The sequence below is a fragment of the Sceloporus occidentalis genome, unplaced genomic scaffold (assembly GCF_023333645.1).
Source record: "Sceloporus occidentalis isolate IW3139 unplaced genomic scaffold, rSceOcc1.0.p SCAF_6, whole genome shotgun sequence".
NCBI lineage: Eukaryota > Metazoa > Chordata > Lepidosauria > Squamata > Phrynosomatidae > Sceloporus > Sceloporus occidentalis.
Window position 1 is genome coordinate 130950883 of NW_028316986.1, and position 22442 is coordinate 130973324.

Below are 22442 nucleotides of genomic sequence, written 5' to 3' on the forward strand. Positions count from 1 at the left end.
GGGGTAGACATTGTTGAAACTTTGGTAGAATGTCTTGAGTTATTCTTTTCCATGAGACCAAATTATGAAGATATTATCAATGTACCTCTGGTAGAGGAACGGTTTCTGGGTGCAGGAGTCTGGAAGCGTTATTCTAGGTCAACCATGAAGATATTGGCATATTGTGGTGCCATGCGTGTGCCCATGGTGGTACCATTAACCTGAAGATACATGTTGTTACCAAAGGTGAAGTAATTCTGTGTGAAAACAAACTGGCAGACCTTCATGGCTAGGTCTGCTAAGGTCCCATCTGGAATGTTGGTGTACAGGGATTCTGCATCAGCATTGCAGAATTAATGCAGTTTGGCACTGTTTTAACTACCATGGCTCAATGCTATTGAATCCTGGGATGTGTAGTTTGTTGTGGTACTAGACCTCTCTAACAGAGAAGGCTAAATATCTCACAAAACTACAGGTCCCAAGATTCCATAGCATTGAATCATTGTAGTTAAAATGGCATCATATTGTATTAATTCTGCAGTTGCATAGTAAATCTCATGACAAAGCAAGCATTTGAACTTGTTCTGAGTCCAACACTTTACTCTCTAATTAATCCTCTCAGAACAATAGTTACTATTTTAAAAAATACCAAGGATGAAACATTGTGGTGGAAAAACATGCAACTTTTTATGTGCTGAATTTGCATTATTAGAATGCAAAGTAATACTATGCATAATTATAATAATATGCAAAATATCTAAAATGTCTGGATTAGAGGGGCTGGGATATTGTAACCCTAATTTAGATATCTGTGCCAGGAAGCCTCGTAGTTTGGCCGCTGGGGTTTCTTGGTGCAGCTAATGACGGCACAGGCAGAGCACCGCTTTTCGGCGCTCTGTAACGCGTCTAAGTAAGGGATTAGATGAGAGTCGCTGTTGTGTAGTGTCTTGAGTGTTGGATTAAGAGTCTGGAGATCAGGGTTTCATTGCCTGCTTGAGCATAAAAACCCACTGGATGACCTTGGGCAACTCACACTCTCTCAGCCTCAGAAGATGGCAATGGCAAACCCCCTCTGAAGAAACTTGGCAAGAAAACCCCATGATAGGTTTGCCTTAGGGTCACCATAACTCAGAAACAACTTGAAGGCAGACAACAACAACAAGGTCTTAGATCCAGAGGAAGCCTGTCTGTTCATGCAACACACCTCTGCACACACCTCTGTCACCTGATGGCAGTCTGTCATGCCACCAGTATTTCTGTTCCATAGAGTAATTTAAGCTAGGAGAAGAGAGTCCTAGAAGCGACTGCGAGAAGGCAGAAGCTGAAAAATTCCTGTCTACATGTACAATGAACTTTGCATTTCAGAGTTAAACTCATCAGCAACTCAATTGTCCTTAGAGGACCTCTCAAGAGCTTTTCTCAGAATATTATCCATATGTTGGCTGGAAATTAAAATTGATATATGAAGACTTCTTTGTAAATGAACACTTTGGTCACCCTACTTCTCTGGATGTTGATATAGCCTATTGTCCATAGTCTGCTTTACAGTGTACTTTCACTAGAAACAATAATTTTAAAAATTGGCAGAGGGAGGCTACTTCTATAGTTACAAGTGAGGGATTAATTTTTGCCAGCTTTGATCAAGCTGACTAGTGGCTTTTTATGAGAAATGGTCCATGCATAATTTCAGATTTCAGCACTAACGGCATAGCAAAAGGATTCAATTTTAAGGTCAATTTAAAACTTAATCAAAGACAAATTAAGATTGCAAATTTCTGCCAAGAGTTGTTGTTATTACACTTCTCCATAGCATTTTTAATAGGTTTTGCTTCATTCATACCGGGAAGGGCAAAGCAGGATGGCTGATTGTCTCCATCTGATTTGCCCCTTTCTTTAGTGTTCCTCTCATTGATTAGAGAAAACAGATATTATGTTTACATATAGAATGCAGCTGAGAAACATTACACATTGCTGGGACTTTTTTTGTAGAGAATAATATTTATGCTGGCATTAGTTTATATTTGTTGTTGCTGAGTTTCCTACCTATCTCTATCAGAATATTTTTGTACTTCTTTTGATTTTATAATAAAAATCTCAAAATTGTTTACCATAATGAAAATCAACATAATATAATAAAACCCCACTAAACAATAAAACAATATTTCTTTATAACATCTTTATTAAAGTACTGTACTGTACTAGCAGATAATTTGGAAAGTTTAGCAATCAGAAAAATGGCTGGGCAAACAATTGAACCTTCAGTGGGAAGGGGAAACACCTGATCTGCTTAATCTCATTGGACAGATCATTACTTCCAATAAGTGCCATGGTGGTGAAGGCCTTCCTTTACACCAGCGGTTCCCAAACTGTGCCCTTTAAGAGAAGTTGGACATCAGCTCCCAGAATCCTCAGCCATGTTGGCCAATAGTCTGGGATTCTGGGAAATGAAGTCCAGAATCCTTTAAAGGGCACAGTGTGGGGACCATTGCTTTACACCCTCAGACCAAATGGTCGTTAACAAGATCTACTGAGTTGAGTGTGCCTTGTGCGCTTGTAAGTGAAGATAGGATTGCAACCTTAGTTTCTCAGATGTGAATCTGGGGAACACATTCAGTGGATCAGCCTTATTTGGCAGAGTACATTTCCGATGAACATCCACAAGCACTATAGCTGCAGCCTCTGTCCCTGGAGGCTGGCTAACAGGTGAGGCCAATTGGGTATTTTGTAGGGGGGGGGGGGTAGCACAGGATGGTTTTGGGCTAGTAATCTTCTTTCAGCTAATAGCCTGTTATGAGGATAAAGCAAGATGGAAAAGAACAACATATACCACTCTGAGCTCATTGGGGGGGGGGGGGGAGAGGTGGAATAAAAAAGTACATAACAATTAATTAAAAAACAAAATCACAGATTTTGTTGTTATTATCATCGGCTGTTTACATATCAACTTCAGTCTACATGGCACTTTACATGAGTGGTTTACAATTGTTAACTTGACAGTTCTTTGCCCTCAAGATTACAATCTAAAAAGATAAGGCACACAAGGAAAAGGAAATGGTGGTATGGGTGGGGTGGTTAAATCCAGGAGATGCTGGCTGCTGTTCTCACCCTCTAAAGGCTGCATCAGTAGTAGTTGGAATAGAGCAGGACCTTTATTCAGCTGCAGGGCCAAGGCATGCTGGGCAAAACATTAATAAAAATAGAAATAATTCCTATATATTAGAATAATCAGAACAACAACAGGGTGGAAGTGAGGGAACCTGATCAATACCAGAAAAGTATCTGCAGTATATTGGGAGCAATCAAGTTGTGGAACTGATACGAATGGAATTCAGTGACTCACTGAAATGAAAGTGATGAGATAAATTTCTTTTGGATAGTCCTGTCTGTAATTGTACCCACAGACAACATTCCTATGGGTGCCAACTTCTAAGAGCAAAGAAAAGATGAAGATGCCAACCACAGATGCTGGCGAAGCATCAGAAACAAACTCTTCTAGAACATGGCCACATAGCCTGAAAAACCCACAAAAAGTATAGCAAAGAAAAGGTTAACCTGAGAGCTCAGTAAGGACATCTTGATGTCTACTGTTAGTGAGAAACTAGTGAACTAATCAAACCTTTGGGTTCAATCAACAGAGAGGCATCTACTGCAACAAACTGAACTGTTAACAGTGACTGTCAACACTTTTATGTTCAGTGTGAAAACTAATTTGATCCTGCCATGGAAATAACTTCATTTCACCAGACTATCAATCTCTGGATCAGCATCATGTCTCAAATGTCAGTTCTTGATACTTGCATGGAAATATATTCATGGCTCAAGAGATTTAGTGTGTTGCAAATTTGTAACTAGTCATAGTCATACTCACCTGTCTAATTTTAGGGATACACTTGAAAATGTAACTGAGCATCATTAGTTAACTCATAGACATATTAGATTAGAAGGGGGGGAAGAAATTTGCATTAACCGTGATTTTTTACAAATTGACCCAATTTGTAGTCCACAAGCTGATTAAGAGCAGCACACACATGTTTTGCTTTTTGTCATCAAGAGGGAATGCTGAGTATTAGATCTTTTTTTCTATGCTGTAAATGTGCACAATTAAAAAGGCAGATTTTTGAACAAGCTGAACAGATTCACCTTAGCAAATAGAGAAAATGTGTGCATTAGAAGTGCAAGTCTAAACATGCATGGCTTTCCATATTGTAAGGGGGGAAATTTTTAAAACTTGGATATGACGAGAATGTTTATGGGACTATGAGAAATGCAACAAAAATGAACTGATAGATTTTCACATCCCAAGGAGTGGTTTTGTGTGTGTGTGTGTGTGTGTGTATTTCAGTTACTAATGATTTTCCTATGATAGGATCACCAATGAATCACCAAACTCCCAGGAATGTTTCTTCTTCTACCTTATAGTATTTTATAAATCTGCATAGCCTAAGGATAAGGTAGAGATGGAAATCTTTTCTCATACCTTTGTGTATAATTTTCACTTCCAGTTGTGTGAGAATGGAGGAATATGCTACTGCAATGAAGACAAACAAGATTATCAATGTGTCTGTGCTCCTGGATGGACTGGACCTACATGTCTGGAAAATATTAATGACTGTGAAGCGAGCTGGTGCCAGAATGGAGGCACTTGTGAAGATGGAATCAATGAATACAGGTACTAACATGCCTCCCTTATGGCTGTTTTCTCCATAAACCTTCGGGACATTACAAGGCATGATTGAAATACTGTTTCCCTCCTACTGCTTTCAGCTGCAATTAAAATGTCATTGCTATTACATTTATCCCCTTCACATTCTAAAATGTTATGGGCAGTAACTTGCAATAAACATGGCTATTTAAAGTAAACAGATTGATTACCTAAGTCGTATTTCACAGAGAGACTTTTCAAAAATACAGTGACTCAAGAGGAAAGTAAAGCAACTGGGATGCAATCTCTAATGACTATATTGTCTTCTGCAAAATAAATACAATAAACTTCAGGAAAAGGAAAGGAAGAGGAGTTTTTCTTATAAATATACATTAAAAGACCATGTATGAATAAGTGACTCATAGAAACATGCTAGTAGTTTTCATCTAAATTCTTGAAAGCATTCTAGATTTCCGGTAATCTATATTGATCTGACTTCTTCTTACAGAAATAGAATAGTCTAGAGTAGAGATGAGGACTATATGCAACTGATGGTCCTGTCATACATCTGGATGTATAAGAGAGAAAACAGATTATACCTGCTACCTTCTTATCCTATGAAGTGAGTAATTCCCCTTACTGTGTGATAGTTTACACTTATTTACATCAAATCACATAACATTTTTGGTTCCCATTTCATCCAATTTGATCTTTTAGGAACTTCAGGAAACAAATTAATTTTAATCACTCTGAATAATTTAGTATAATAAGCAAGCTTGACAACCTCACTGATCACCTCTTATTCCAGCACATTTGTGACAAACTTTGAAAGGACTGGCCCCACACTTGTGGACCACATTTTTAACATCTTTCAACACAGGAACCTTCCATTTATTTATATTTTCTATTTCCTGTTTGTTAAGCAGCTATCTACCTGCAAGAGCTTTCTTATTTTCACATGACTGCTCAATTTACTCAGGAATCTTTGGTGAGATACCTTGTGAAAATGACTTTGAACATTCAAATAATGCAGTGATTGGCACCTTCAGTATAATACCAGTGTATGTCTTTTTTCTGCTCATTGTGGAGGGGGAAATTCACTAGTTCTCTCAAACTATGACCTGTATCCTCAAAAACACCTGTTCCCTATGGGATCCCCAGCATGACCATTTAGTGGGTGGAAAAAGAGAGGCATGGGACAGAGAAACATCTGGATATAGCATGCTGCACCACAACAACAGCAACAACATTATTTGGGGCCTCTGGAGGACCTTTGGAATTTTCCGTAGGATACCTTTGGGATTTTGTGTCCAGCTATAGCAGAGGTGGGCACAATGTGACCCATGGAATGCATGCAGCCCTTGGAACCCCAAAATATGGCCCTTGAAGCCCTCAAAAACTCCAGACCCCCAATATAACCCAGACCCCTCCCCTAAAGATTTTTAAATCTTGTGATGATTTTAGGTTAATATTTTTTTCACCTGAAAACCAGTCAAAATGACCCACAACCTGAGACAAATGCAATGACTTATTTCTCCAACCATCCCCCAAGCCCACTCAACACTCTGCAACAATAAAAAAGTTGATCCCACTTCCAGCACACCAAAACATGATGGTGCAACCCACTGGAGGATGTCCCTGCCACCTTTGCAGTTGCCCACCCTGGGCTATAGGAAGATAGATAGACAAATCTCTGCTCGCTAATCTAATCACCTCTTATCACCACTAGCTAACAAATGCAAGTATCCTCTCCACCTCCCAGGAATCAGGGGAGTCCTGTAAGAGAGGAGAATTCCATCTGGAAAGAGTTTTATGCTCCATCTCCTCATGCAGGATCTTGGCCAGCATTTACTGTTTCACTTTATCCACATATTTGTTGATACTCTCAAAGAACTCTGAGGCAGAACTTACTTTTAAAAAGTGATACAACTACATGACAGTTATGACTGAGCTAATTTATTTATTCCTTTATTGAAATTCTGTACTGCCCTTCCTCCAGTAAACCCAAAGCAGTGTATAGGTATAGAGTTCTCATCATCCCCAATTTATGCTCACAACAACACTGTGAGGTAGGTCAGACAAAGAGAGTGTGACAATGTGAAACACTGAGCATGTTTCATAGCTCAATGAAGACTATAATCTAGGCTTCCGATGTCCTAAAACACCACAAAGTTCCAATAAGTTTTCCACTGTTGGTCATTTCACAGCATAAGATCACTCACTGTGATATTTCCGAGGCTGTGGAAGGAAACATTAGACCCAGAATTTGGCAGTTTTAAATCGGTACTAAAGATCTCTCTTCAGAAGTCTTCTATGGTTCATACGCTTCACTCTATCCTTTGTTTGGTACATCTGCTAAATTGCTTTTATTGGTATTATGTTTCATTTTAATTATACTTTGACCCTGGCATTGTTTAAATTTTTAGCTATTCTTAGACACTTTAAGAACCTTTAATTGAAAGCAGAGTGAGGTATTCTATAAATAAATAAATAACCAGATAAAATGCTTAATTTGTAACAAAGAGCCAATGTCACCATCCCCAGCTAACAAGGGAGGAAATCAGATAGATGTGGGAGGCAAATTCTTTGTACTAATCTGAAATATTTGTGACATTGTGCTCCATCAGATGCTAGCAGAAAATAAAAAATATGAAGTAGCATGCCTCTGAGCTATAATTCCTTCAGGTATGCTAAACTGCTTTGAGAGGCAAGATGACTTCAGAAATAATTAGCTGGTAATACCACACAAATCTTGAATGACTCCCATTCAATCCACTGGGGTGCCATATAGGACAGATTCTTGGTCTATTGTGTATCAAAGCCTTTGACAGCTAGGTAGATTAGAAACTAATTACATTTGGTTCACTCTTCAGAAAGTGACAATGGCTGTTCACATAGTCTATTTGGAAGCAAGTGCTTACTTCACAAATATATCCTTTCATGCTGCATATGACAATCTGAACAAACCCAAAGACATGGTCATTTTTTGGAGGGGGGGATCAAAAGTTATCAGGTTTAATGGAGATTTGCTCAGCCCACAGTGATGGTGAAGTAGCTGTCCTTGTTCTGAGACAACCTGTAGATAGGCCTAGGAAGTCTTCAGAAGACAACACTGAATTCTTTGTTCCTGAGAGTTCATAGCTCAGTGGTCATGCAGGTCACGTGCAGAAGGTTACAGATTCAGGTTACAAGCAGAGTATTGCAGATTCAGTCCCCACAATCCCCAAGACTGACTGAGAAATCCTTCTGCCTGAAACTTTGCAGAGCTACTGCCAGTCTGTGTAGACTGTATAGACAATGATAAGCCAAACAGATAAAAAGCCATCTTATATATTCAGTACTGATAAGAAACACTATTTACTATATTCCCTGTAGGAACTGATTTTTGGTTAGTGGAATGTCTAAAACTGAATTATTTGAACAGGTAACTCCAAACGAAATGTTCAGGTCCTATTTCAAACATTGTTCATGGCACTGCCTCAACTGTAGCCCTGCTTAGCCTCAGAATACCAAGGATGCCAATACTGGGTAGCACATGTGTCCTCTAAAACAGTGCTTCATAAGCTAACTGATGCCATATTTTTGCAGATTTAATAGAAATATTTCTTTCTGTTATGGAAACCGTGAATCAGCAAGCAATAGCTTGCCAACCAGCATTGATTTACAGACCATCTGTTTGAGTAGCATTGCTCTATAACCCTCTGACTTTGCTGAATCTGGACAGAGTAGTCAAAACAACTACCATTGATAAAAGTGTCTCTAACCTCTCATATCCAGGAGTAAAAGTGGCAAGGGTCAGTCCTGGAACTTTTCTGTCAGCACCAGTAGCATTGGAATGGGTTGTATGGCAGTAGGGCTTTACTACACTCTCTCTGTTTATCTTAGAAGCCAACCATTTGAACAGTAATTTATTTACTTGTTGCATTTTATGTTCCAGTCTTCCATCCCAGATCATCTGGCTAACATTCAGTAGTGCAGTGATAGATTTTTAACCTATAGTTACAGGTCCATAACTGCTCTGTGTTCAATAAAACTACATAATCTCACTGTAAAACTATGTAAATCCCGCCACCCATCCAGTCCATATTAACAGATCAGCCAGCAGTCAGATCAAGCAAAGTAAATCTGTTCAGTTGGTGATCAGGAAATAAGTAGGATGATGTTTGTAAACCCTCTCACCAGTGATTTTATAGCCCCAGTGAGTGGGGCTGCATGGAGGAACAGTGAGAGCGATCATGATGCCATCACTCACCCACTGATGGGAGCGGGTTGGAAATGTTTGTATCCTGATGGCCATCTGAACAGACCTCCTTCACTGCTCTAGTTACTGGTTGTTAAGATGGATTGAGGGGTCAGGTCAGGGGATGTTACCTGGTAATGCATATGTAACTAAGCTGCCAGTGCAGAATATCAGTGAATATAATTAATTGAGGTATACAATGGGCAAGTCCAGGCCCTGAAACAAAATTAAAAGTAGCATAAAATAAAATCTGTTATTTTTGCTCTCATCCTTATTTACATCCCCCCCCCAAAAAAAACCCCAATCTCAAAATCTTCTCACTCCAAATTTTAATTTTTTTATTTATCCAAAATATGAAGACGTTGTACACAAAGCCCCGGATATAAATGGATTGGAAACTGGACACTACTGTTTGTTGATTGGTTTTCGGGGGGACGGACAGACTCCAAGCACTTTCTATTCTGAGTATGAAGGAATTTGTGGATTTAGGAAGATGGTTATCAAAATTTCACTGCAATAAAAACCTTGCCCATTCCTAGAAACAGCTCTAAATTCCCTGGGTAAATGAAATCATATTTACCTAGTGCTCAAGAAAGTCAGTGCAAAAGAAAAGCCACTGTCAAATGGGACTTCCTGTAAGGATGATTGCTCAAATTTGGGGAATATTAATTAGCTCACCACATCTACAATGGGCTCTTTACAAATACCCCTTTTGGACCGAATCCCCAATGGTGTATACAGCTTGACCAGGGGTGAAACTTTGACAAAATATCTGGTTTCCAGGGGTTTAGAGGACCATGTGGTCCATGCCTTGTGTTAACACAGTCCTTGTATAGCTCCAATAACAGATTATTTTTCCTGGCAGTTGGATGAGAACAACTCTGTTTTTCAGTAGTCTTTGACAATATGTAGGTATGTCTCCAAATTTCTCAGATTGCTACTGTTCATTGAAAAAGCAGAAATGTCCCACTTCCAGTATTATATATGAACCAGCTGCAATTATCCAATACACATTCTGTTACTGCATTGTGGTATAAACCAAAGTACTATACATTTAACCCTTCTTTAGTCCAAGTTGTTTTTATATGCAGTGACACCAAGCTCAGTTATTGTACAGGTTCCACAGGTGAGGGTTTCATTGCCATCATATTAAGATGAGATAAATGTGTGCAGTAAGGCACCCGTGCACAAAAGCCCTTAAATGCCAAAGCAAGGTCGAGCTGGATATGTTCATGTTCTGATCCCTATTAACCTTCCACGGTAACAAAACATAGAAGGAATCAAAACTGGCAAAGTTCCCCAAGTCCATACTATCAGTCTAAGTTATAGATGAAGATGTTGACCCCACCAGTACTTTCTCAGTGCTTCAAACAATGAATGTATTTTCTGTTGTCAGGCTCAGTAAACGAAAACTCTCAGGACAGATTTTTTCTGCTTTTTGATATGAATATCAGCCTTTTTGTGCTTGGTGTTTGGGCGTGGGAGAAGAACTGCTGCTGTTGTTTTATGTTTGTGTGTGTGTGTGTGTGTGTGTGTGTGTGTGGCAAATTGTGTCATGGTTTTCTTTCCTGAATATTCAAAATCAATATCTGTGAGAGTGCATGATAAAAGATAGATAAAAATAGTGTTATAGAGCAGCAAAGTAAATGTGATCTATCATAATGAAACATTAACACTCAAAATGAGGGCAAAGTTTGTCCCAAGAATCAGGTGAGGCATTTGCATTTCATTGGATCTAGACAAAGTTAAATCACACTGTAGTCCTGTCGAAACCAAAGGATGTGTTAATTTTAATTCACTTAGATTCCACTGACTTCTATAGAACTAAAGTATGATTAACTATCTGTATTCAACTTACAATAAATGAGTAAATTTGAACACTGGGAAACCAGGGTTTGAATCTCCACTCAGCCATGAAAACCAAAGGGTGACCTTGGGCAAGTCACACCCTCTCAGTGTCACGGGAATACAAGGCCAAATTCTGCCAAGGAAATGCAATGCTAGGTTCACCTTAGGGTTGCCATATGTCAGAAATGACTTGAAGGCAAACAACAATAACAGTTGTTATTGGAAAGAAATAAACTGCTGTCATTGTTAATTGTTTACACCCAGAGTAAGTTTAGAGTGTTGAGTATGCATAACAGATTGGGATCATTTGCTTTTCTCAACCTACTTCTACACATAGGAACAAGAAAAACTGCTTGCTAGAGAATGGAGAATATACAAAAGATTCAGCTAATTTCAATCCCAGAATTGGAACTTGGAAACATTACTTTTGCAGTTTAATAATCCCTAGAATCCAGCATTGATGGCTGGAGGACTCTTTGATGGCTGGAGGAGCCATCAGCTAAAACAAGTAAATTTTCCACGCTTTGTCTGGAACAAACAGGATGAGGTAGTTTCAGTCAAATTGCTTTTAGGCTTTTGCTGCTGAGGGGAAAAACAGAATTCAGAAGCTTTCACAAAGAAACAAAACTGCCTTCCACTGACTTACAATTATGGTCTATTTTTTGATGCAGAAACAGGTAATGGAGTTGTTCAGATTGTTTGATTTTCTGAAAAAGTGTTGTGAGGGGGTTCAAAGAAAATGATGGAATAAGTATTTTGGTGTTTGTGTATCTGTTCTATCCATTTGGGAATAGTAATGCTTAGCTTTGGATGATGGGGTTTATCTATAGAACCATTCAAAATTCTATCCCAAGTGGATCACAAGTTGCCATATTAACAGAGTGAGTGGAAAGAAACTTTCAGCATTTGAATGTTGACAATGGCATGCGGCTGCCACATCCCCAACCCAACCCATTCAGAGGTAGCATAGAGCTGTCCCTGAACAGGCTGTTTGTACAGCCCCTAAAACAACTACTAACTGCTTTGGGGCACTGGAAATGTCATGATAACCAAGTACTTTTTAGAAGAAACTTTCTGTTCATCAGCAAGTGTAATGTAAGACTTCCTCATGAAGAAATTATATTGACTTCCCTATCACCTGGGACTCACTGTCTTGCTGATGGAGTGTGTGGTGATGGGGGGAGAATGCCCATAGCCAAATGCAAACCATCAAGAACTCCTGGGGTCCTCCAGAAGTCTCAATGGATGATGTCTGAAGTCTGCACTTTGCTATGTTCCCCTCCCTCCAGTCCTTTCTGTTCTCCATCGGATGGGGGAGAGGGGCTATCTCAGTTGCATTGTAAATCCTGGGGGATTGTGTTCTGAACATTGCAGAGGCAGGCAAAGCATACCATTGACCAATAAATAAATACACAAATTTAAGGTGGACTTCCTCTTTTGTATGACACTAACTGGATGCCAGCTAATACATGCTGGCCAAAGGAGAAGGTCTGTGATGTTTAGTAGCTTGCCTGAAACTATAGTAGTATGGGCCCAGTCATAACTGTATAGCTGCCTATTGGAAAGACATTTAGGGAGAGATTGTAACTCTTGTATGACAGCATCTAAAAGATATGACTGAAAACAAGGTGTAAGAAGATGAGATGTCAGACTTGCTTCCAGTTTTGTTGGCCTACGAGGAAAAATCACCTTCTCTTTTGTATGATGCAACACAGAGGAGCACATTGACCAGAAAGCTGACGTGTGTGTGTGTGTGTGTGTGTTAAAGAGACCAGGTTTGAACTGTTTTAAGAATTAGTATCTAAGGAGTAACTGCTGCACTTTAGGGCAAGGAAACTGACATCCTTCAACTATTGTACAGGCAGTGTATTTACCAGATTGTGGACCCTGTTTTATACATCCTTCTGGTGATCCATATTAAAACAAAGCAGCTTGCCTTCTGACACATAAACATCAGTTAACACAAATGTTCACACAACAGTCTGCCAAACATGTTAGCTGTGTAATCCAAGCTGTGATTTTGACCCAATTTACTGAAGCATGCCAAGAAACGTGCAATGCAGTAATGAATGTGCTATCCTTCTCCCCAGTGCTTCCACTAAGTCCCTTGCATATTCTGCCATTGAAAGCTCCTTGCAGTAGAATTTCTGGGCAACAGAATTGCCAGCAAACATATTATTTTGCTGTTCTTTCTTTGATACGTAATTTTTGTTCCAGGTTTTTGCTATCTAAAACGAAGGATAAAGACGTATAAAATTATGTATGTTAACAGCCTTTAGTCATTCTGAAAGCAATTCAATGGGCAACAATATTATCTGGAGCATGGTCCAGATGCTAGATTTGCATTTATATTTGGGTTTGTGGTAGGATTATGAGGAGGCTCTTCTGTGGCTTTTGGGATCTGTTACTCTCTCCTGCTTCTGGCTACCTCTGCTGGCTCTATTATCAAACAGACTGGTAGAAAGTGATCTCTTGCAAGTTGGCTTCAGCCATAATTCCACAAAAACAGTATCTACATCTTCAATTATTTTTATATTTGTATGTTCGCATCACATCTGTATGGTGGTATAGTTACATCAGCAGCTGTATGTACAGCTCCTATGTTGCTCTCAATGTCTCAGTAATAATGGCAGATAGGCAATCAAACAGGAATGGTGGGAAATTAATATGACAGTGTACAAGAAAAGGCAGCAGATGTATTTGGAGCTTTGCAGCCCAAACACAATTTTTCCCAATTAAGTCTTGATTTATCTAACACTTGGTTGACTTATCTGACAAAGGAACTAGTCATTGTTCTGAGATATCAGGTTGAAAAACTATGGTTGCAGCCTGTCTAATAGCTATGAGATTATATTCTGGATTTAAAATCTTGTAACTGCTGGGAATTCATGTTTATGGTTGTTAATGACTAAATATGAATCTCACCCACCCACAGCTCTTTTCAGCCTGACCCCAAACAAAAGTTTTCTGAGTCATTTGTGGATCAGGGGGCTGGGAAATGAAGGCCATGATTCCAGATCAGCTACTTAGTTATGTAACTCCCTTAGTTACATAGACAAGTAGTGTCTCCTGGCCCAAACCCTTCCCCTCCCCAAATCTGGATTTATTGGGAGCAGCCATTGAAAGCAATGTGGACACATCATATTGATGCTTCCGCAGACACACCCTGCAAGCTATCTCCTCCTTACATAAGAGGAATCACACACAGGAAGGATGGAAATGTCAGGTTGCTGCATCTTGATCAACTCTCAGTGGCTGCTGCTCAGTAAGTGAAGATTGGGAAACTTTTAAAATTACTCTGCATTCCCTACACAATTGAATATGTAGGGATAATGAGTGTGAACCACTCAACAAATGCTTAACTCTAGGCTATTATCATGAATTCCAGCTGACATACTATAAATGAAAGTCCTCCCAAAGTCCCAGTCACCAGTCACCTCACTCCAGTCTTGCAGACCCAGGGCTCTGGCTTCATTGAATTAACTCACTAATAATACCATCTTCCTGATTTTCTATTGCCTTCCACTTTGCTGATCATTAATGTATTTCCACTGATTCACATTATCTCATATGTCCAAAATACAAACACCTCAGTTTAGTCATTTTGGCTTCTAGAGCAAATTACAGAAACATAGAGCAAGAAAAGGGCTCATGGGCTATTGAGTCCAACCCCCTGTTCAATGCAGGATCTCCAGCTAAAGTATCCCCAGCAGGTAGTTGTCCAGCCTCTTTTTGAAGACATCCAAAGAAGGAGACCCTGCCACCTCTTTAGCAGTTTGTTCCATTGCTGAATTACTCTCACTGTCAAAACATTCCTTCTAATTCTCAATCAAAATCTACTCTCCTGTAACTTAAAACCATTAAACTTGGTCCTACTGTCAGGGCAGCAGGAAACTGGCCTGTCCTCTAAATTCAGGTGGATTCAGGCCTGATTTGCTTTAGAACCTATTTATTTGTTTTTTAGTAGTTCATAGTATCCACAGAACTCTTCTCCAGGACACTTCAATTGTGTTGATTTTCTTCCCAGCACCTTTCTTCACTGTCCAGCTTTTACACCTATACATAGAAATTGAGATACTATGGCAGGGAATTTAGAACCCCTCTGAAGAAACTTGCCAAGAAAACCCCGTGATAGGGTCACCGTAAGTCAGAAATGATTTGAAGGCACACGACAACAAAAACAAGAAAGTATCAATTGATATAAAGAAGGCATGCGTTTCTCTAAATTAAGGATATGAAAATATCAGATTTGATTTTGTGGAGTTTTGATTACCAGATGATTTTATGATTAGTTGTAACACTTTGCCCAACAGAGACAAAGACACTGTGAGCCACATGCTATAGTGTAACCCTATTGTCCCTCTGAACTTAGCTGCTATCCTGGGGGTAGAGATGAATTTTCCCCAGGAAGAATATATTATTGTGAGTTATCTCTTATCATAATATGGATTATGGGACAGCCTGGTCTCGAATTGGAAATCCACACTGAATGTGTGCAGACAAGGTTTGAGAATGTGAACCTTGCAAAACTACACATACCCCTACAGATAAACATATATTTTCCTTTTTAAAAAGTGGAACCAAGACAAACAGGAATAGAGCAGTCAAGTAAGAATGGGTTTTGTGGATTGACCCATCCCTAATGACACCTACTGCAAGCCAACTTTCCAACACTGCTAGGTGTTAGATAATGATTACTCCGGTATATCAGCTGTAGGATACTCTCTAATGATGATTGCTATTGCTAAATGTTCAGATGTCATCTAGTAATGCTGATATTATCTCAAGAATGTTGTCCTATCCAGAGAAAATACATTCTCAAAATTTTTCACAGGGAAACATGTTAGAATAAGATATTTTCAGCTGGGAAGGCTTTCCAGAGTCTCAGATGAAGATTACCCTAACATGTGAAATCAATATTTGATATCAGCTATCTCTCAGCATATATGTGTGTGTGTGTGTGTGTTTGCGTGCATGCGCATGAATGCATGGGTATGTTTAATAAAGAGGCATTCCACCCACCTTCCAGGCTTTGTATTTGGAATAACTCTTTGAAGTATATTGGGCTGAGAAATAATATCTGGCAGAAAGGCATCCATTAAATTCTGTATCGGAGTGGCCTTTTGAATCTAACTTTCACCTGTCTAAGCCCAAAACACTTCATTACACTACACCACTTCTCTGTTTATCATTAAGTACAGTGGATAAATATGATAGCTTCTAAATAATCTTTTTTTTTAAAAAAACCAAATCTCCACACAATTATTCTTTTTGTAAAAATAATAATAATAATAATAGTGTTCCTGAAATAGGTTAGGAGAGCCATTTTAAATTTAACCTTGCAGCAATGTTAAATAGCAAATTAACCTGTGTCTCAATGCTTTTCATAGTGTATTTAGTGTACTGCTGTTAGAAGGATTTAGGACATTAATGCAAGGTCATGTTCATTAGAGACCAACATGATTATTTCCTCTGGAAGAGCAGGCATCTAATCACTTTATAGATATACAACTTTTACACAGTTAAAGTTTTTTCAATGTCCTTCCAAGCAGCATTTTACAGAAAAACACTATTCAAATAGCTGGAAATAGCATATTTAGCACAGAAAAGTAGCATAGCACAGAATCAAGATAATCACTAGCAGGTCTCTATGCTAGTTTGTTAAACGGAAATGAGGTTTCTTATTTAATAGAGCTCATTAATGCTTCTGTATAACCCAGTCTCACCAGTCTGTGTGTTGAAGGGAGATGGCGTAGAAGGCAGATGCATGTGTACTATGCTACACTATGCTATATTACATTATAATACATATATTTCTCTCCATTTTGCATTATCTGTAATCCATTTGCAAACAAAAACAAAAAAAACAGCTATATGCACGAGCAAAATGGCCAACCCCAGAAATGCCCCATCCAATCAAATTTTCACTACTGCTGCTCATAATCTGTTTTTCAGCAACAGCGATGAGAAAGCAGTGCCCTGAATATATCCACCAACATCTTGTGTTCTTGCAGATGTGCATGTTTTCAGTATTGCCATGACTCTGAACCTGACGATTTTCAGACACCAAGATACTTGGATGAAAGAATAAAGGGCATGCTCATCAAATTTTCAGATGACACCAAATTAGGAGGAGTAGCTAATACCCCAGAGGGCAGGATCAAAATTCAAAATGACCTTAATAGATTAGAAAGCTGGACCAAATCTAACAAAATGAATTTCAACACAGAGAAATGTAAGGTACTGCACTTAGGGAGGGGGAATGAAATGCATAGATATAGGATGGGGGATACCTGGCTTAAAGAGACTACGTGTGAAAGAGATCTAGGAGTCCTAGTAGATCACAAGTTGAACATGAGTTAACAGTGTGATGTAGCAGCTAAAAAGGCCAATGAGATTCTAGACTGCATCAATAGAAAAGTATAGTGTCTAGATCAAGGAAAGTAATAGTGCCACTCTATTCTGCTTTGGTCAGGCCCCACCTGGAATATTGTGTCCAGTTCTGGGCAAAACAATTCAAGAAGGACGTTCAGAAACTGGAACCATATGTCCAAAGGAGGGTGACTAAAATGGTGAAGGGTCTGGAAACCATGCCTTATGAGGAAAGACTTAGGGAGCTGGGTATCTTTAGCCTGGAAAAGAGATGATTAAGGGGTGATATGGCAGCCCTATTTAAGTACCGTATTTGAAGAAGTGTCACATTGAGGATGGAGCAAGCTTGTTTTCTGCTGCTCCAGAGACTAGAACACAAAACAATGGATGCAAGCTCCAGGAACAGAGATTCCACCTCAATATTAGGAGGGATTTCCAGACAGTGAGAGCTGTTCGACAGTGGAACACACTCCCTTGGAGCTTGTTGGGGGGGGGTCTCCTTCCTTGGAGGTCTTTAAACAGAGGCTTGATGGCCATCTGTCAGGGATGCTTTGATTGTGATTTCCTGCATAGAAGGGGGTTTGATTGGATGGCCCTTGTGGTCTCTTCCAACTCTATAATTCTATGATTCTAAGCAGGCCCTGAGTGTAATTCAAAATTTTGAATGGCAGGCCCTTTTTAAGACAGTCCCTATAATTGTGCTGACAAGGAGAATTGAAAACTGCAGTGTTGATCCAAATCAACAAACTAGTTCTAGCACTTTTAATATTCATAAGGAAATAATAATAATAATTAAAAAAACAGTTTGTGGGTCTTAAATGTCTATTTAAGACAAAGACAAACTAATGTATTTGCATTATATGAAGAGTTGGGAGGCACTCAGGAAAAGCCTGGTGGGCCTCTCCCTCTACTTACAGAGAGCTACAGTGATCATGTACACTACCAAAATAATATTTCCTCTTTGGGGGTTCAGGTGTCAGGCCTATGGCAGTTTAAACATTTTCCCCCAAACACTTAAAATTCCTCATGGATTTATGAACAAATAAGTAGAACTCCTGGAGAATCCAATTCATTCTACAGTGAACACCCTTAATTTACAATCCTTTTTGCCTTCGGAGAAGCCCTTGGAACGTGTTGCGATAACATGCAGAACCCCAATCCACTCTCCTGCCTTCTTTACAAAAGCAAAATAAAAACAATTGATACTAAATATATTGAACTGGTAAGAAGTGATTTACTTAACAGTTACAACATTTTACAGAACCCTTGGGGGATGCTTGTAAAACCCGCGTTCATTGGAAAGGTGGTTGACAACACTATTGTACAAAAACCCCTGAAGGTAAAAATGTGTAATGTCCATGATACAGACATACCAGTTCCCACATTTTTTCCCATAATGAATTTAATAATCCCCTAAAAAGGTATGCTTAATTATATTTTCTGTGTTACAGACACAGTCACAGCAAGTACACTAAGGCTTTGTCTGTACGGGCTAGATATTCCAGAAATATTCTGGCCCCAGAGTTTCCCTGGTGTTCCCCCATTATCTGGGCATTCCCATTGTGATGAAGGGTGGTGGTTTGCACATGCATTCTGCTGTGTTGCCTGGCGCAGCCACCATGATAGCAACACACTTCCTCTAAGGTCAGAACATGGCACCCAGCATCAATCGTATGGCTGGATGCCTTTTTCTGATCTCAGAGAAAGTGACTTGCTGCCTTGGTGGCCATGCTGGGTGACATAGTTGGGACACATTGTAAACAGTCACCTGGCAACACAGTGAAGGGCTTTGGATCTTCCAGGATGATCCAGAGCAAAAGGTGACTAACTGAAATATAAGGAGAATATACCCCAGGCTCAGTGCTGAACTGGCTGGATGTCATCCAGATTGTTCGTACCAGAACTGGGGTTTGGGCTATGCATCATCCACGCTCCCTGTCAAGAAGAAGATGGAATGATGTTTTATTTTGCTCATGTAGACAAGGCCAAAGACAAGTGTTTATGGTGGCAATTCATTAACTTTCCTTCCATTACAAGCATGCCAACATCCTGACCTGAGTACATTTGGAATAAGCCTTTGAGTCTTAAGCATTAAACTTCGTAAAATCTATAGATGTTATTGAACAAAGTTAAATTATACTCTGCTTTGCTGATGGTTGCCTTTGGTTTCTGTGCAAAGATTGTGGGATGGGCAACACACAAATATAAAAATGTTAACAGGTAAACACAAATACATACATTTTGGGTAATATTCTGAAGATAAGTGTATACGTATCAGCCTAAAACGTACTCTTCTGCCATTCTTAGTGAGATAAATAAATATTTGACTAGCTTGTGAAACACAATAAATTTGGTCTTGAGCTCAGGAGGCGTTGAGCTCAGGAGAATCTGCTAGGTTGTTGACAGCTGAAAGGCACAGAGAATAGATTTCATTATCAAGATAATTTTTCTCCAGTGAATTCATTAGCATCAGAGGCATGTCACTTAAAGCAAAATAAACATCATTTTGTATCAGTGTGATTAAAAATAGCACTGTTTGCATTATTGTATATTTGGATGCAAAACCCATTGAACAAAGACTGTTTCAGTACTTTTAGATAGCAGATTATACAGAGTAAATGTTAATTACAAGAGGGAATGCATATATCAGCAATTTTGAGTCACATGTGGTATGGAGAACCTACTGTTTATAATGCTTTCTCCTAATCATGTTTTACATACAGGAAATAATTAGTAGCTAGTGCATATTTGACGAAGCAGCCATCTATATTTAACAGATTGGCTGTGCAAATGTTCCACAATCAAGGGGATAAACAAAGCTCTTTCTTTCAAACCAATATTGTCAAATTGAGGGCCTAACAGAGCTAATGAAGGGAGGAAAGTGGATCTTCTGTATAAAGCTGAAAGATTTCCAATCATTATGGTAACTCTAGGGAAAGCAGAGGCATCCGTTTCTCCTACCAGCTTGACTTTTGTCCAGATTTTAGCAAAAATAAATGTAGAAGTTTGATTCTTAACAACAGATGCTTGTATGCTCCCCTCCCACACTTTTTGTACAAACCAAATGTCAAAAAAGTATTGTAGTCTTTATACAAATTCTACCAGGGAATTTCAAGCCATGATTAAGAATATCACAACATGTGTTATCAAAAATCATTGAAATAGGTAGGGACTTGAAAACATATCATGGCTGGCTAGTTCCAGCTAGAGTAGACCCATTCAGTCAGTTGTTGAATGGCAAGAAAACAGATAGATAAATCCAATGGATATAATGGATCATTTTAGTGACCTCAGATGAACGCCAGGCTAACTCTACCCTGAGTCCCTGGCTGGGATTGAACTCCCAACCTTGTGGTTTGTTGGTGAGTGGCTGCAGTACCAACATTTAACCATTGTGCCACCAGGGCTCAGGTAAAACATTAGAAGTAAATTAGAATCATAGCATTATAGAAGCATAAAATCACAGAGTTGAAAGATACACAAGGGTCATCCAGTCCAAACCCCTGCCATGCAGGAATAAAAGTATTTCAAATATTAAAAAATAGCTTAAATGGACTAAAAACATATTAATAATAATAAATAATACTGTTTATTTGTATCCCGCTTTTCCTTTCCAGGTCAAAGTGGGTTACAACAGAATGGCAATGCACAAAACATCTCAAACAGCATACACATGTAAAAGACGCGAGCGGCACAATCAAACAGATTAAAAACAGCTTAAAAAACTACCGATTAAAACCATAACAATAGCTAGCGAAAGTGCAGGTGCATCAATACATCAGGGGGAGAGCGGATGTTACATTGTCTGGGGGAAAGCTTGTTTGAAGAGGAAGGTTTTTAACCTCTTCCTGAATATGTCAAGGGAGGTAGCCGAGCGGAGCTCATCGGGAAGAGAGTTCCAGAGCTGCAGGGCCGAGCTGGAAAATGCCCTTTGTGCAGACACAGAATGTTTCATATTTGGAACTCTTAACAGTTGCTTCCCGGCCGACCTGAGAGTGCAGGGCGGATTATATGGCGAGAGGCGGTCCTCCAAGTACTCTGGGCCCAAGCCATTTAGGGCTTTATAGGTGAAAACCAACACCTTGTATTGTGCCCGGAAGCGAATAGGCAGCCAATGTAGATCTTGTAGAACAGGTGTTATATGGCTGTTCCTGGGGCATCCACTGACCAGCCTGGCTGCCATGTTCTGCACCAGTTGAAGCTTCCGGGTTTGGTACGAGGGTTGCCCCATGTAGAGCGCATTACAGAAATCCAACCGAGAGGTTACCAGAGCATGTACCACCGTTTCAAGGTCCCCCTGGCCCAGGTAGGGTTGCAGCTGGCGTATCAGCCGAAGCTGATAACAAGTGCTCCTGACAGTTGCATCCACCTGAGATGTAAGGTGGAGTGACGAGTCCAGGAGCACCCCCAGGCTGCGAACAGAGTCCTTCAGGGGAGCGTGACCCCGTTCAGGACAGGTGGACATATTTCCATCCCCGGGCCTGGGGAACCTATCACGAGTACTTCCGTTTTCTCTGGATTCAAACTGAATCTGTTTTCCCTCATCCAGCCCATTACTGACTCCAGACAGGCATCTAGAGGAGAGATGCCATTCCTGGTCACTGCATCAGTCGGAGACACAGAGAAACATATTTGGGTGTCATCAGCGTACTGATAACACCGCGCCCCATGTCTCCGGAAGATCTCTCCCAGCGGTTTCATGTAAATGTTAAATAGCATGGGGGACAAAATGGCTCCTTGAGGGATGCTAGATGTAAGGGCCCTCTTATCGGAGCACACGTCCCCCAGCACCATCTGGAATCTACCCGAGAGGTAGGAACGGAACCACTGGAGCTCAGTGCCTCCAATTCCCAACTCCTTCAGGCGTTCCAGAAGGATAGTATGGTCAATGGTATCGAAAGCCGCTGAGATGTCTAAGAGCACTAACAGGGACACGCTACCCCTGTCCATGCCCAGATGGAGATCATCGACCAAGGCGACCATGGCAGTCTCAACTCCATAGCCCGCCCGGAAGCCAGTTTGAAATGGGTCTAGAAAATCAGTATCATCCAAGATTGATTGAAGCTGAATGGCAACCGCTCTCTCGATCACCTTCCCCAGAAAAGGCAGCAGCGAGACAGGCCGATAATTATTATGAATCAGGGGGTCTAGGGAGGGCTTTATTAGCAGCGGTTTTACAATGGCCAATTTCAAGCTGGATGGAAAACGCCCTTCCCTGAAAGATGAATTAATTATGTGACGTAACATATTAGTTACAGCCGTGCCCCTCTGAGCTGATATGCAGACAAGCTAAACACTGATAAAGAAGGTTATAACAGTTTAAATCATGTGCATTAACATTTTGGAGTAACATTCATGGCT

General features: G+C 39.9%; 1 protein-coding gene across 1 annotated transcript in view; it reads left to right on the forward strand.

Annotated features, from left to right (window-relative positions):
- LOC149311398 (protein eyes shut homolog) overlaps positions 1-22442 on the forward strand; it is a 154536-nt gene that overhangs the window by 129925 nt on the left and 2169 nt on the right. Inside the window, exon 9 of the mRNA XM_089530994.1 lies at positions 4482-4648. Within this exon, the coding sequence (XP_089387120.1) occupies positions 4482-4648 (167 nt within the window). The remainder of the gene's footprint in view (positions 1-4481; positions 4649-22442) is intronic.